The 13891-nt window shown below is 50.6% G+C and overlaps 2 protein-coding genes across 2 annotated transcripts in view; both read right to left on the bottom strand.

Moving 5' to 3' along the window:
• The window catches only part of SRS48K (SAG-related sequence SRS48K), a gene marked incomplete at both ends in the record, with an annotated part of 1854 nt that extends 261 nt beyond the window's left edge, over positions 1 to 1593 (bottom strand). The window contains 2 exons of the mRNA XM_018779377.1: positions 15 to 476; positions 1017 to 1593. Of these exons, the coding sequence (XP_018635675.1) occupies positions 15 to 476; positions 1017 to 1593 (1039 nt within the window). The remainder of the gene's footprint in view (positions 1 to 14; positions 477 to 1016) is intronic.
• A 2434-nt stretch (positions 1594 to 4027) lies between these two features.
• SRS48Q (SAG-related sequence SRS48Q) lies at positions 4028 to 5934 on the bottom strand (the record flags this gene model as incomplete). Its single annotated transcript, XM_018779376.1, has 2 exons — positions 4028 to 4825; positions 5334 to 5934. 2 exons carry the CDS (start codon positions 5932 to 5934, stop codon positions 4329 to 4331), a joined length of 1098 nt encoding a protein of 365 aa, XP_018635676.1. The 3' UTR covers positions 4028 to 4328.
• Between the last annotated feature and the right edge of the window lie 7957 nt (positions 5935 to 13891).

The raw sequence follows: 13891 nt of genomic DNA, 5'->3' as shown, positions 1-13891 counted from the left end.
AAACGTTGCAGTACCGCTCGAGGCTGCGTGGTCCGGTTTGGGCACTCCTTTGACCTCAATGAGAGCTTTGCAAACTTCGTCACGAGCATCAATTTCCTGCTTCTTAACATCGTCTTTCACACAGTAGTAGCACACATGCACATCTTTTTCCGGAAACTCAGAGACAGAAAACGTGTAGGCAGGCAACACTTTTACAGGGGTCTGTGCAGCCACATTTTCCCCACCGGACGAAGAGACTGTTGAGGCTTCTGTTGAGGATGGTAGCGCCGTGGTAACTGACGTGGCAGATATCCCTTCCAAGAGGGAAGCACCCAAACCCATCCGAGCGATTGACCTTTTCTTCGTGCATGCACGACCTTCGTAAGCCTTGTCAAAGTTAACGGGCAGCAGTCTCGAACCCTCCGGGCAGCGGAATGTGAACGACGTCGAACTGGTGTTCAGGGTCGCAGATAGCCCATCGTTCAGTTTACACTCCTCTGCGAAAAGCGTAATCCGGACACAGAGATACAGAGATAGTCATTGTTTACCGCAGATATGTAATACGTTTGGAGGCCGCAGTGGGCGCGTCAAAGAAACACAAGAACTGAACATAAATGCATACAAGTTGTTGGATGCACCAGGGGTTGTGTCGACGACGCACGCGACGACTGAAACTCTCTGCATACGCGACTCAACGTAGAGTGGAGAAAACTGCTGACCCACGTGTTCGCACCCAGTCTAAACCATGTGCACGCCGGCAACTTAACCGTTAACCTCTGCTCGTTTCCAACTACGTCGGTCATTTCTGGACGAACCAACCACGCTGTACCCCTTTTATACGGAAATTGAATGTGTGATTGAGCCACTTGATTGCGACTCCCTGGAGGATGTGAAGAGAACTGAATTTGTCTCGATGGCGCGCGCGTGAAACCACGTCACAACGGTCGCAAACTCACAACGAGGTCTGCGCGGTGACATAGTTGTGCCTCACGGTAGACCAACAACAGACTACCCACGAATTGTGTGACAAGACTCACCTTCTGTTGCTGCCTCCGCGGCAGGCTTCGAACCGTAGGCGGCGACTTGAATCACACACTTCGTCGTTTTCGGATCGAACATTCCTCCTGGGGTGTCGATCCGCGCCTCGACTGGTTCTTTCTCCGGCCTGCACTGGAAATACAGTGTCGATGATGTTAAGTCTTGTTTCTTCATGGCGACTGTGTAGACATTCAGGTTTTCCAATTTTTGTTCTTTCTTGGGGTCTTTCTGTTGCGCCGCCGGCTTGTTGTGCGCGATTGTAAATGCCTCACCCATAGGTGCCTGAGCGGTGCACCACGAGTCCTTACAGAACTGAGCTGCCCCCGATGGTTCTTGAAAAGCCGGAAACACAACAGACTTCTCTGGGCATGCAAATTTGACAGTAGCATCCTTGTTCTTTAGCGCCACAGAGACCACGGTCTGCTTCTTGTCCGTTGCGCACATTGCAACATCACTTGTGTCTTCCGTTGCCATCACACCTCCTGACAAACACAACAGGCCGATGACCACTGCAGCGCGAACTGCTGATCGAAGGGCCTTCACGCCACAGACAGCTCCAGAGACTCTGCCCGCCATTTTCGAAAATAACAAAATGGCTTTGCCTTTGTTTGCTTCCACTCTCGAGAATGAATTTACCGGAGAGGCTTCCAAGTCTGATAACGAGCCTCTAAATCGTCGCTGGTCACCGAAACAGACGACGAGAAATATAATCAGGAAAGAATTATCTCTCGAACGAATAAAATCAAATGCTGGTCTCCGGTTGAAAAAGACCACCACAAGACACCTGGCAGAAGACAATGGGATCCAATTCACCAATAACTCGCGGCAATTCCAGACACGCCTCAGACGCAGAGGCGGAAATTCGGAGGAACCACCGGCTGAATTCGACATCGCACCCCCAGCCGGCACCCCGCGCAGGGTGTCCAGCGGCCACGTACGCGACAGACGCCATTGTGGGGGTCCGTGACCCATGAGGCAGTTGTCACGTTGAAGTGAGAGAACAGAGTTCGAGTGCGGCGAAAATTGTGACATGCAGAGGACCTCCCAAATCCGAGGCAAGGAGAGAGGAGAGATGAACATTCTACAGAAGGGCACACCGCTGAAGAGCAGGGGGTATGTCACGGCAGCTTGAGGGAACCCGGTTCTGGGACAGGAGCACCCGACGGTGACCCTTCGATGTCGGGGTAATGGTCCAAAATGAGAAGACATGGAAGCACAATCATCTTTGGAAAATGCATTCGCTTTAACATCGGCGCCAGTCTGCAGAGACTTTGCTGGACTACATCGTTGCACAAAGGGTTCGTAGCAAAATTGACCCAGTTCCTCATTTCCGTCATCTCTCGCAATGAGTGTTTTTTGTTCCCTCGTTAGGTCTCGGGTCCGAGCGAAATTACATCTATTTTAGTGTTTTCGCATAATGCTCAGTCGTCGCATAACACACTGGTGTCATGAAATGTGTACTCACACGTTTCGTAAAGGAGATACGAATACCCTTCTGCCTCAGTCAAGGGAACCCCCTCCCTTTTCCAGTCGGTCTGTCAGCGGGGCTTTGTGACTCACAAAAGCAGAAGAAAAAACAGTATACTTCTTTCCCGCTTCTGAGTCACTCATCCACCTGTAGGCTGTAACTGCATTCCAGCAAGCGAGGCTGTTCACGGGGATGCATTTCTAAATCTAAAACAAAGATAACTGGAAAGCCTGGCAATGTTACATTATTCGTTTCGGGCACTCTGCGGTCAGATTAGGCCGCAAATGCATTCCAGAGCGCGAAACTACCCCTACGCAGCCATTTACCAGATGCCTACTCCAACATTTAAAAAACATTCCACTTGTAGAGCGTGACCGCCACCTCCTGCAGAAGCGTCTCTATCGATCCGCCGCCACATGAAAGCGGACGGTCCCACTACTGAGTGTTTCAGTGCGTCCGGGTTTGTTTCAGACAGATAGTCACGGATTGTGATATACTAAAGACGCACAACCACCTTCCCATTCGAAGGTCAACGGAGAAGTCGACCCCTCGAGGGCGTGCGTTTTCATCAGAATCAAGGCACAACTTTCCGCGTGGCGTCTTCCTACAACGGCATCATCAGAGTGTTTCCTCTCAGGGCTGTTGCTGTGATTCTGTTCACCACTTCAGCCCATCTGCCACGATGCCACTCACCGCAGGTGCTTCTAGTAGCACGTACACACCTCCCTGGGCACTTCGATCGCGACATAATAAAGCAACCCGACTTGCTTTTTTGCTGCCTACACGGAGGCGTTGCCTGCACATTGACCTTTCCTATCTGCGACTCAGTGCACGTCATAGAGTTCTCCTTTATTCGAGACTTCCAGCACCCGATCCGGAACTGTGTAGCTCAAATCGAATAAACAAACACAGCACAGCACCTACGATGTGGCGCTTCCCATCCCAACAGTGCAGCACCACGCTTTGCCGACCTCTCCAGTTTCAGCTTTCAGAGTGATTCCGCCACCAGTCAGATGAACTCGAAAACTCCCACGAGGAGCGTGTTGCTGCAAGCATTGTGACTCCTCTAACACATTCAGTCCCAGGTGTGACGGCATCACACGGGGGGTGCCTGGCGGAATTCGGCCACTATAGTCTACCCTACTACTGGAGCGGTTCTATCAGATTCCAACACCAGCACTGCGAATTTCGAGAGCGGCATCCACTGGTGTCCTTCAAAATCAGCCAGATACCATTGGGATCCGACATGGAATCCATGCAGCAGTCAAAACAGTAGCAAGCCACGACTTGGGGTCCATTTTGTGTAGATGAGTGATCTCTTCAAAAACGGCTCATCCGGACGGGCACCTCACACGCATCATGGACGACTGACAGTTCTCAGCGGACAGCACAGTCGAGAATGTTCACAAACAGGGACACCACTTGCTCACAGTAATTGAACAGCATCACTGACGCACACTCATTGTTTTCTCGTATGCGCAAGGACGTTACCTTGCGAACATGGCAAACACAACAACACGCTTGCCTCTCACATGCAAAAGTGTGGGTGGAGCAAGTCTGCAATCCCGCTCCTCTCAAACGGGAACACAGTCGCGGACACTGTGGCACCGCACATAAACTGTGGAAGCAACATTGATTCGAGACGTCATGCTCAGAGATGCCGGGCAAATGAACCGTTTTCACTGTGTCCTAGGTCGAGAACCAGCCACGAATTCGAACAGCAACACACGCGCTTCACACACCGGCAAATGTAAAGTCCCTCGTCGCTGCGCACAATGATGCAAATACATGATTCTACGGACATATCCGAGGTGGAGCACTGACCGATGCAATTCACCTCCTCTCATGCAGAGATACTCATGACGAGAGCGGAGGAAATGAGGATGGCGCCGGCCATAACCAGCTTATTCGTTGAAAACGTTGCAGTACCGCTCGAGGCTCCCTGGTCCGGTTTGGGCACTCCTTTGACCTCAATGAGAGCTTTACAAACTTCGTCACGAGCATCAATTTCCTGCTTCTTAACATCGCCTTTCACACAGTAGTAGCACACGTGTACATCTTTTTCCGGAAACTCAGAGACAGAAAACGTGTAGGCGGGCGATGTTTCCTCAGAAACCTGTGCAGCCACAGTTTCCACCTGCGAAGTGACGGATTTTCCCTCCAAAAGAGACGCATTCAGTCCCAGTCGAGTCAGAAACCTTTTTTTCGTGCATTCTCTTCCTTCGTAAGCCTTGTCAAAGTTAACGGGCAGCAGTCTCGAATCCTTCGGGCAGCGGAATGTGAACGACGTCGAACTCGTGTTCAGGGTCGCAGATAGTTCGGTGTTCAGTTTACACTCGTCTGAAAGGAAAAGGTACTCACAGGACAAATCAAATAACTTTTTGTCGAATCTGCCAGATAAGTTTGCCCGACGAACTGACGCACGAGAAATACACGCACACAGGTGGTTGTGCGCATCCAAAGTTGTGTTGACGAAGCATGGGACAAACTGGAACTCGTTGGAAAACTGAGTTCGTTGCAAATCAGAGAGAGGTGCTGACTCAAGACCAACTCAGGTGTAGATTGGCAACTTCTTCGTCAACCTGGTTCACTGTTCACTACCTAGAAATGCATCAAGGACCAAGCTGGGTGCTCTTGGAATGGAGACAAAACGCTCTCTTGAGGACAAATTGCCTAAAGCTGGCATCCCTGAATGCGTGGCTCAGACCACCGAATGTGCACACAGTTGCATTCCTGTCAAATCGTCTCGGAGAGCTCTACAGGCTGACAAACAGTTCCTTGGAGGGCAGTCGTGCGTCCAAGGCTCGAAAAACTGTACACACTACAGACGAACTGTGGCGAGACTCACGTTCTTTCTCAGATGTCTCAGCAGCAGCTTTTGAACCGTACGCCGCGACTTGAAACGCACACTGTATTGAATCGTTATGTAACTTTCCCGGCTTGGACGCGTCTCGTTCAACGCCTTCAGCTTGGTTCCCTTCAGTTTTTTTCCTGCATTGGAAGTAGAGAGTTGATGATGCTGCCACTTGCTCTTTCATGGTGAGTTTGTAGGCCGTCGACAATCCTTGGTTCTCTTCTAAGAGATTATAGTTCCGTTCTTCTTCCGTCTGCGTTTCCGCCTCACTTTCCTGTATGCTGAATGACGATGCCAATGGTGCCTTCTGCTCGCACAGAGAGTCCCTACAGAACTGGTGGGGCTCCACTGTGATAGATGGAAACACATCGTAGCCCTTTGGACATGCGAACTTGATTGGCATTTTCGTGTCCTTCAGCTTCAAAGAAACCACCGACTGCTTTTTGACAGTTGAGCACGTAAAGACTTTGTCTTTCTTGTCATCCACTGCCGTTCCACTTCCTGACAAACAGAACAGGCCGATGACCACTGCAGCGCGAACCGCTGATCGAAGAGCCTTCACGCCACAAACAGCTCCAGAGACTCTGCCCGCCATTTTCGAAAATAACAAAATGGCTTTGCCTTTGTTTGCTTCCACTCTCGAGAATGAATTTACCGGAGAGGCTTCCAAGTCTGACAACGAGCCTCTAAATCGTCGCTGGTCACCGAAACAGACGACGAGAAATATAATCAGGAAAGAATTATCTCTCGAACGAATAAAATCAAATGCTGGTCTCCGGTTGAAAAAGACCACCACAAGACACCTGGCAGAAGACAATGGGATCCAATTCACCAATAACTCGCGGCAATTCCAGACACGCCTCAGACGCAGAGGCGGAAATTCGGAGGAACCACCGGCTGAATTCGACATCGCACCCCCAGCCGGCACCCCGCGCAGGGTGTCCAGCGGCCACGTACGCGACAGACGCCATTGTGGGGGTCCGTGACCCATGAGGCAGTTGTCACGTTGAAGTGAGAGAACAGAGTTCGAGTGCGGCGAAAATTGTGACATGCAGAGGACCTCCCAAATCCGAGGCAAGGAGAGAGGAGAGAAGAACATACTCCCGAAGGGCACACCGCTGAAGAGCAGGGGGTATGTCACGGCAGCTTGAGGGAACCCGGTTCTGGGACAGGAGCACCCGACGGTGACCCTTCGATGTCGGGGTAATGGTCCAAAATGAGAAGACATGGAAGCACAGTCATTTTTGGAAAATGCATTCGCTTTAACATAGGCGCCAGTCTGCAGAGACTTTGCTGGACTACATCGTTGCACAAAGGGTTCGTAGCAAAATTGACCCAGTTCCTCATTTCCGTCATCTCTCGCAATGAGTGTTTTTTGTTCCCTCGTTAGGTCTCGGGTCCGAGCAAAACTATATCTGTTTTTTGCTTGCCTCATAATGCTCAGGCGGCAGTCGACTCTTAACACACGGGTGACTGACAACGTCTGTGCACACGTTCAGTGAAGGAGATCCGAATATCCTTCTGTCTCAGTCGAGCAAGCCCCCTGTCCTTTTCGACTCGCTCTGTTAGCCGCGTTTTGTGCCCCACAACAGCAAAAAAAAAACACTACCCTTGCTTCCCTGTTTCGATTCACTCTTCCAATTGAAGGCCGAAAGTGTATTCCAGCAAGCGATGCTATTCGCCGGCAAGCAGCCCTAACTCGGATTCGACTTTCACTTGACACCCTGGCAATGTTGCGCCTTCGTTTCTGGCTCTCGGCTGTCGGTACCGGCCGCAAATGCATTCCAGGGCGTCAACCTCATCACAGGAAACCATTTACCGAATACCTACTCCACCATTTGAGACATGGTCCGCTTGTGGAGCGTAACCGCTACCTCCTCCAGAAGCTTCTCTATCGAACCGCCGCCAGACGACAACCGGAGTTCCCACTGCCGACTGACTCAGAGCGTCCGAATGCGTTTCAAACAGATAGTCGCGGATCGCGGAACAGGAAGGTGGCAAAGGTGGTGCAACAACCTTTCGTGCTTGAGGTGACAGGCAGGTTTACCCTCTGAGGTCATGCTTCTTCCTGAATTTCTACGCACAGTTTTGCGCGTGACGTTTTTGCGCAAACAAATCATCCGTGTCTCTCCTCACAGGGGTGTTTTTCGCTACTGTTCACCACTTCCGTCACTGATCGCAGGTCGTCGTGTTCGCCCGCACATGCATTTGTGGGGACACTCTTCGAGACGAAACAAATCAGTACACCCTGCTTTTTTGCCGTCTAAACCGAGGCATTGCCTGCACAGTGAGGTTTCCTATCTGCCACTCAGTGCATGTCATAGAGTTCTCCTTTATTCGAGACTTCCAGCACCCGATCCGGAACTGTGTAGCTCAAATCGAATAAACAAACACAGCACAGCACCTACGATGTGGCGCTTCCCATCCCAACAGTGCAGCACCACGCTTTGCCGACCTCTCCAGTTTCAGCTTTCAGAGTGATTCCACCACCAGTCAGATGAACTCGAAAACTCCCACGAGGAGCGAGTTGCTTCAGGCATTGTGACTCCTCTAACACATTCAGTCCCAGGTGTGACGGCATCACACGGGGGGTGCCTGGCGGAATTCGGCCACTATAGTCTACCCTACTACGGGAGCGGTTCTATCAGATTCCAACACCAGCACTGCGAATTTCGAGAGCGGCATCCACTGGTGTCCTTCAAAATCAGCCAGATACCATTGGGATCCGACATGGAACCCATGCAGCAGTCAAAACAGTAGCAAGCCACGACTTGGGGTCCATTTTGTGTCGATGAGTGATCTCTTCAAAAACGGCTCATCCGGACGGGCACCTCACACGCATCATGGACGACTGACAGTTCTCAGCGGACAGCACAGTCGAGAATGTTCACAAACAGGGGCACCACTTGCTCACAGTAGTTGAACAGCATCACTGACGCACACTCATTGTTTTCTCGTATGCGCAAGGACGTTACCTTGCGAACATGGCAAACACAACAACACGCTTGCCTCTCACATGCAAAAGTGTGGGTGGGGCAAGTCTGCAATCCCGCTCCTCTCAAACGGGAACACAGTCGCGGACACTGTGGCACCGCACATAAACTGTGGAAGCAACATTGATTCGAGACGTCATGCTCAGAGATGCCGGGCAGATGAACCGTTTTCACTGTGTCCTAGGTCGAGAACCAGCCACGCATTCGAACAGTGACACACGCGCTTCACACACCGGCAAATGTAAAGTCCCTCGCCGCTGCGCACAATGATGCAAATACATGAATCCACGGACATTTCTGAGGTGCGGTACTGCACGCGTAGGTGCAGTTGATCTGAGGGATGGCTCCGGCAGTAACCAGGTTGTCCGTTGCGAGTTTTGCAGCACCGCTCGAGGTTCCGTTGTCATCCTGTTGTCGGGTGTCTTGGTTAGGCTCTCCTGCGATGTGAATGAGCGCTTTGCAAAGTTTATCACCCCTTTTCAACACCCTTCTTTTTATTGGTTGTGTTTGCACAGTAGTAGCAGACCTGGACACTGTGTGTGGCTCAATTGTTTAGCTCGACATTGGTTGTGTTTGCACAGTGGTAACAGACCTGGACACTGTGTGTGGCTCAATTGTTTAGCTCGACAGCTGGGACCAAGAATTACCCCAGCGGTCGGTGGCACGATTCGCACAAAGCGAGGGAGTGGATGAATCAGGAGTGCAACGGCCGTAGTAAATAAAATTGCCGGGACACCCGATCTTTCATGCTGCCTCACGCGATATGGTTCATAATTAGCAACAAACCCCGAACAGGCGGACGATGTCTGTTTTTAAGGAGCAAGAGACCAGTATCGTGGCTGCATTCAGGAGAAAGAGGCAGCTCCTGCTGCCAAACACACCAACGATGGAACGGATACGATCGCACTGACGTTTCGGATCTCCACACCGCTTGTCGATGTCTGTTCTGTAGAGGTTTGAGTTCCGTCGGTTGCACCATCCTCACTGTCATCTCCTTCTGGCTGCGCATGGGGGGGCTTTTCAGCCTTTACTTTAATTCGTACTGTACAGTCTTCTGTCCTCTGCTGTGGTCCTTGAGTACGTTTCTTGCACTTGTAGCAGATACTCGTGGGGTTCCCTGCAGGCAAGCTTGACACATTGAATGTGTAGGCTGGTTTGTTTTCAGTTCCGGAACTGCCTTCCACGAGGGAGGCATCCGGGAGGCCAAGCGAAGTTAAATCATTTTCTGTGTCACACGCCTCGCCTTCGAGAGCATTCTCGAAGTTGGCTGGTGACAAGGTCATGTCGCCGCAGCTGAAAGTGACATCCTGTTTCTGAGAATCCAGGGTGACGTTTACGTTCTTGGAGGTAGTGCATTGATCTGAATGGAACAAGACAGATGCACAGTCCAGACAGACAGCATGGTAAATAGTTGCCAACAATGATTAGCATATGTAGTGTAAGCCCATGCTACATCAGACTAATACAGTGGACCGCAGTGAGGTGCACAAGAGTCTCTTGAGCATTTTCACCATTGGATGCCGCCATCCTGCCATCACCTGCGGAGGACGCCAATGTCAGGCTTCGGAACTTACGTTCTGACGACGCCGCCGTTTGTTTTTTACCCCAGGCAGAGACCTGAAGCGTGCATGTTGTCTGTTCCTCTGGTCCTTGCGCTGCCCGAAACTTGAATAATCGCTTGTCCTCCGCTAGCTTCTTACACAGGAAATATAGGGTACTGGATTCTTCTTCGGGATCTTTCAGCGTAATCGTGACTTTGGGTGCAGTGCTGGATTGTTGTTGAACAGCTGCGGACAAAGTGTGCTGTGTTGGCTCGAGAGTGATGAAGTCGGTGAGCAATTTCCTTTTCTTATTACACGTTGAATCCGCACATGACTCCTGTTCCGCCACGTTGGGAACAAAAGTAAGCCCCTCAGGACACTGAAAGGCAATGCTTTCTCCCTTGGTCTTCAGACTCTTCGTCAGGAAACGACTGTTATCGTTGCACGTCAACGGTATTTGAGCAGCAGCGCATCCGACGGCGACGAGACTAGACACCACGACAGCGCCACTTATCACCGACAGCAGCGCCTGCCGCTGCCAGCGAAAACAGTGTGGCCAGCTGCATATTGAGTGCTTGACATGCATTGATCTGGCTGCCATTTGCATGGAGCTGTGAATAGGGTGGAGGACTCAGTTAAGAAATCGAAACTGCCCAACAGCTGCTGAAGTCACAAGATTGACATCAGACCGTTGAACTGTGCATTTTGACCGATTATACCACGTAGTTGCTGCGTTGTTTGTGGGAATGCTGGTAGGCTCTAGAATTCAGACCAATCTTGCAATTTTGGACTTTTCCAGAGAGTTTGATGCAGAAATTTGGTGCATCGCACTACGTTCACTGCGACAGTGTCACCGCCAGAAGCAGGTGAAGTTCTCTTCGTGGCCCACGACTGACCCACCGTCCTCGCGTTCTGGAATTCTCAAGCGCTGAGATAGTCACGAGATCAATCTAGTGCCGACTTTCCCACAGTCTGTAGTAGAGTACCTCTGTTTCAAAAGCTCCTTCGAAATGGAGAGAAATGACGAAACCTCGACGGCTCCTCGCTTAACCACGGCCGTGGGGCGAGCGCTTTTCACCCAGCCTCACGCAGAAGTGCATCTGTGGGTGTGACCTTTGTGACTTGAAAGGCAAACCCGTCCGGCTCAGCTGTCGTTACGTTCGCCTCGAGAGAAGTTCTACTAGGAACCAGAAAGGTATATCACTTTTAACCGATTGTGGACACACTACTGACACACATACACACCTTCGCTCCAGTATCCATGTAATGAACGCGGCAGGGGAACTTACACTTGATCATGTGCAAGACCAGGCGAAAGTGTCGGGAACCTTGCAGGCAATCGAACCACAGCACTAGGCGGCCTAGCAGAAAGGGTCATGAAACATCCCGCTGTGTTCGATAGCTCACATTCATGTTCGGAAACAAGCCCGCATTTTGAGGCGCACAAAAAGTACGGGATAGCATCATCCTGATTGAATGCCTGGAGTTTCTCACAGAGACTCATTTGCGTCACCATAGTATCCATTACACCTACATTACGTACATACTGTACTCCACGCAATATATCATGCGACAGTACAGCACCTGAGACCACATGTCTGCATCAACTTCACTGAGTGTAAAACACAGCAGTTCGAATGCCACTTCTCACACAGAACCTCTTCAGACCGTCAACGGACAAGTAGCCTGTGATTCCTCTTCACTGGACCCTTCACCCGACTTGTGTGTCTAGTTCGAGAGCATTTTCCTCCTTCATTTCTGTCAGCCCCCTTTTCAAAAAACAATCTACAAATGATGGGGCGGAAAATCCCTCTTCTTCTCTCAAAAGAATGCTACAAGGGGGAGAACTGATTCCTCATACAGGCGTTACTAATATCTGTATAGATAGGGAAGGACATGATTGAAGATGTCGATCGAGACACTCAAGTCGATCTCTACTCCTGTGTCAACTACTTTTCACACAGTACGCATACAGAGGTCGATTAACATATATGCATGGAGTCCGTGTATTCACGGGATAGTGTAGCTGAACATCGCGTATTTCCACATCTCTAGTCGCGTCTCATTCTGTGCTTGAACGGTGCTGTCCTTCTTTATCATTTTTTCCGCAGACCTGTTGTACCCGAGCCAGACGCTGTCGACATTTCGTCTTGATACTTTTTCGGACGTGTCGGGGCTTCGAATATCCCGATTCATCGTCAGCACATTCGTCGCTTTGAGAAGTAAAGGAACTTCTCGGTCGCTTCTGTACCTGGACACGTTTCTGTCTTTTGGCAGGTGATGCCCAACACGGGCCACAAAACAGATCTATCCATGCTCTTCGTTAAATATGTTCTGTTGTCTCGGCCATGTGCTACCCTTTTTTCGAGTCGCAGAGTCAGTCACTGTTTGTGACTGTCAATAGTAGTCCCTGGACTCTCGTGTTCCCTTTTGAAGCTAGCTTTTCAGAATGCACTGCGAACATATAACGGAAAGTATGGCGTTCCGCAGGCAATCTCGTTCTTCAACGACGGTTCAGCACAAAGCGGTGCGTTTCTTGTAAACCTCATCAGTGATTTAGCCTCAAGAACTTGGACTCTCCACCAGACGCCAACGGGCAAGGTAAATTGCCTCAGACGCTGTGCAGTGGTCGGATTCAAACGAAAGCATGAAATGCACCTGCTAAACAGAAAAATTTTAGGATGGATACACTGGCGCGGAAGTTCAGAGTTGCGGCGGCGCTCGTCGTTGTCTGTTCTGTAGATGATTGGGTTCCGCCTGTTTGATCATCATCATTTTTGTCTGCTTCACCAGGGGGTTGTTGTGCAGCCCCCACGGTGATTCGTACTGTACAGCCGTCCGACTTTTACAGGGCTTTACCGCCATCCGTCGTGAATTTGTAGCACATGGACACTGATGTTGTTAGCGGCAAGCTGGCGACATCGAAATTGTACAGTGGTTTGTTTCCGGTTCCGGTGTTGCCTTCCACAAGAGAGGCTTTCGGCAGGCCCAGCGAAGTCAACCCGTATTCTGTGTCGCATTTCGCTCCTCCGAAGGCCTTCTCAAAGTTCGCTGGTGTCAAGGTCATGTCATCGCCGCAGGTGAATGTAGCATCCAGTTTCATCGAGTTGACAGTGGTGTCTATGCTCACGGACGTCGCGCATTTCTCTGAAGGAACGACACGACCGTTGTACAGAGCAAACATCTAGAAGAGTGAATGTACCCGAAGAGGAAGAGTACCTGTAACATTTGGAGAACAAACAGCCCGTGCGCCCGTCCATTTCGTCTACACTGTTCGCCGCGCTCGTGTCATAGCTACATCGGATTCACACTACATACTTCAATGATGTGCATAAGAGGCTCTGATCTGCATTGGGTGCAACTGTCATGCTTCCATCTATTGAGAACAGGAACGCAATGCTGTGTAACTTTCGTTTTGGGGGAACGACGAAAGCGATTGAGCCCCACATCGGGACCTGAAGTGTGCATGTTGTAGGTTGCTGCGATAATCGGTCGACCCCATTCTTGAGTAGTTCCTGTTTGTCTACGGGCGTCTGACAGAGCAAATACAGAGTACTGGATTCTTCTTCGGGATCTTTCAGCGTAATCGTGACTTTGGGTGCAGTGCTGGATTGTTGTTGAACAGCTGCGGACAAAGTGTGCTGTGTTGGCTCGAGAGTGATGAAGTCGGTGAGCAATTTCCTTTTCTTATTACACGTTGAATCCGCACATGACTCCTGTTCCGCCACGTTGGGAACAAAAGTAAGCCCCTCAGGACACTGAAAGGCAATGCTTTCTCCCTTGGTCTTCAGACTCTTCGTCAGGAAACGACTGTTATCGTTGCACGTCAACGGTATTTGAGCAGCAGCGCATCCGACGGCGACGAGACTAGACACCACGACAGCGCCACTTATCACCGACAGCAGCGCCTGCCGCTGCCAGCGAAAACAGTGTGACCGGCTGCACATTGAGTGCTTGACATGCATTGATCTGGCTGCCATTTGCATGGAGCTGTGAATAGGGTGGAGGACTCAGTTAA

Source organism: Toxoplasma gondii, chromosome X (assembly GCF_000006565.2).
Source record: "Toxoplasma gondii ME49 chromosome X, whole genome shotgun sequence".
In the NCBI taxonomy this organism is placed as follows: domain Eukaryota; phylum Apicomplexa; class Conoidasida; order Eucoccidiorida; family Sarcocystidae; genus Toxoplasma; species Toxoplasma gondii.
This window is presented reverse-complemented; position numbering and strand designations above follow the sequence as displayed.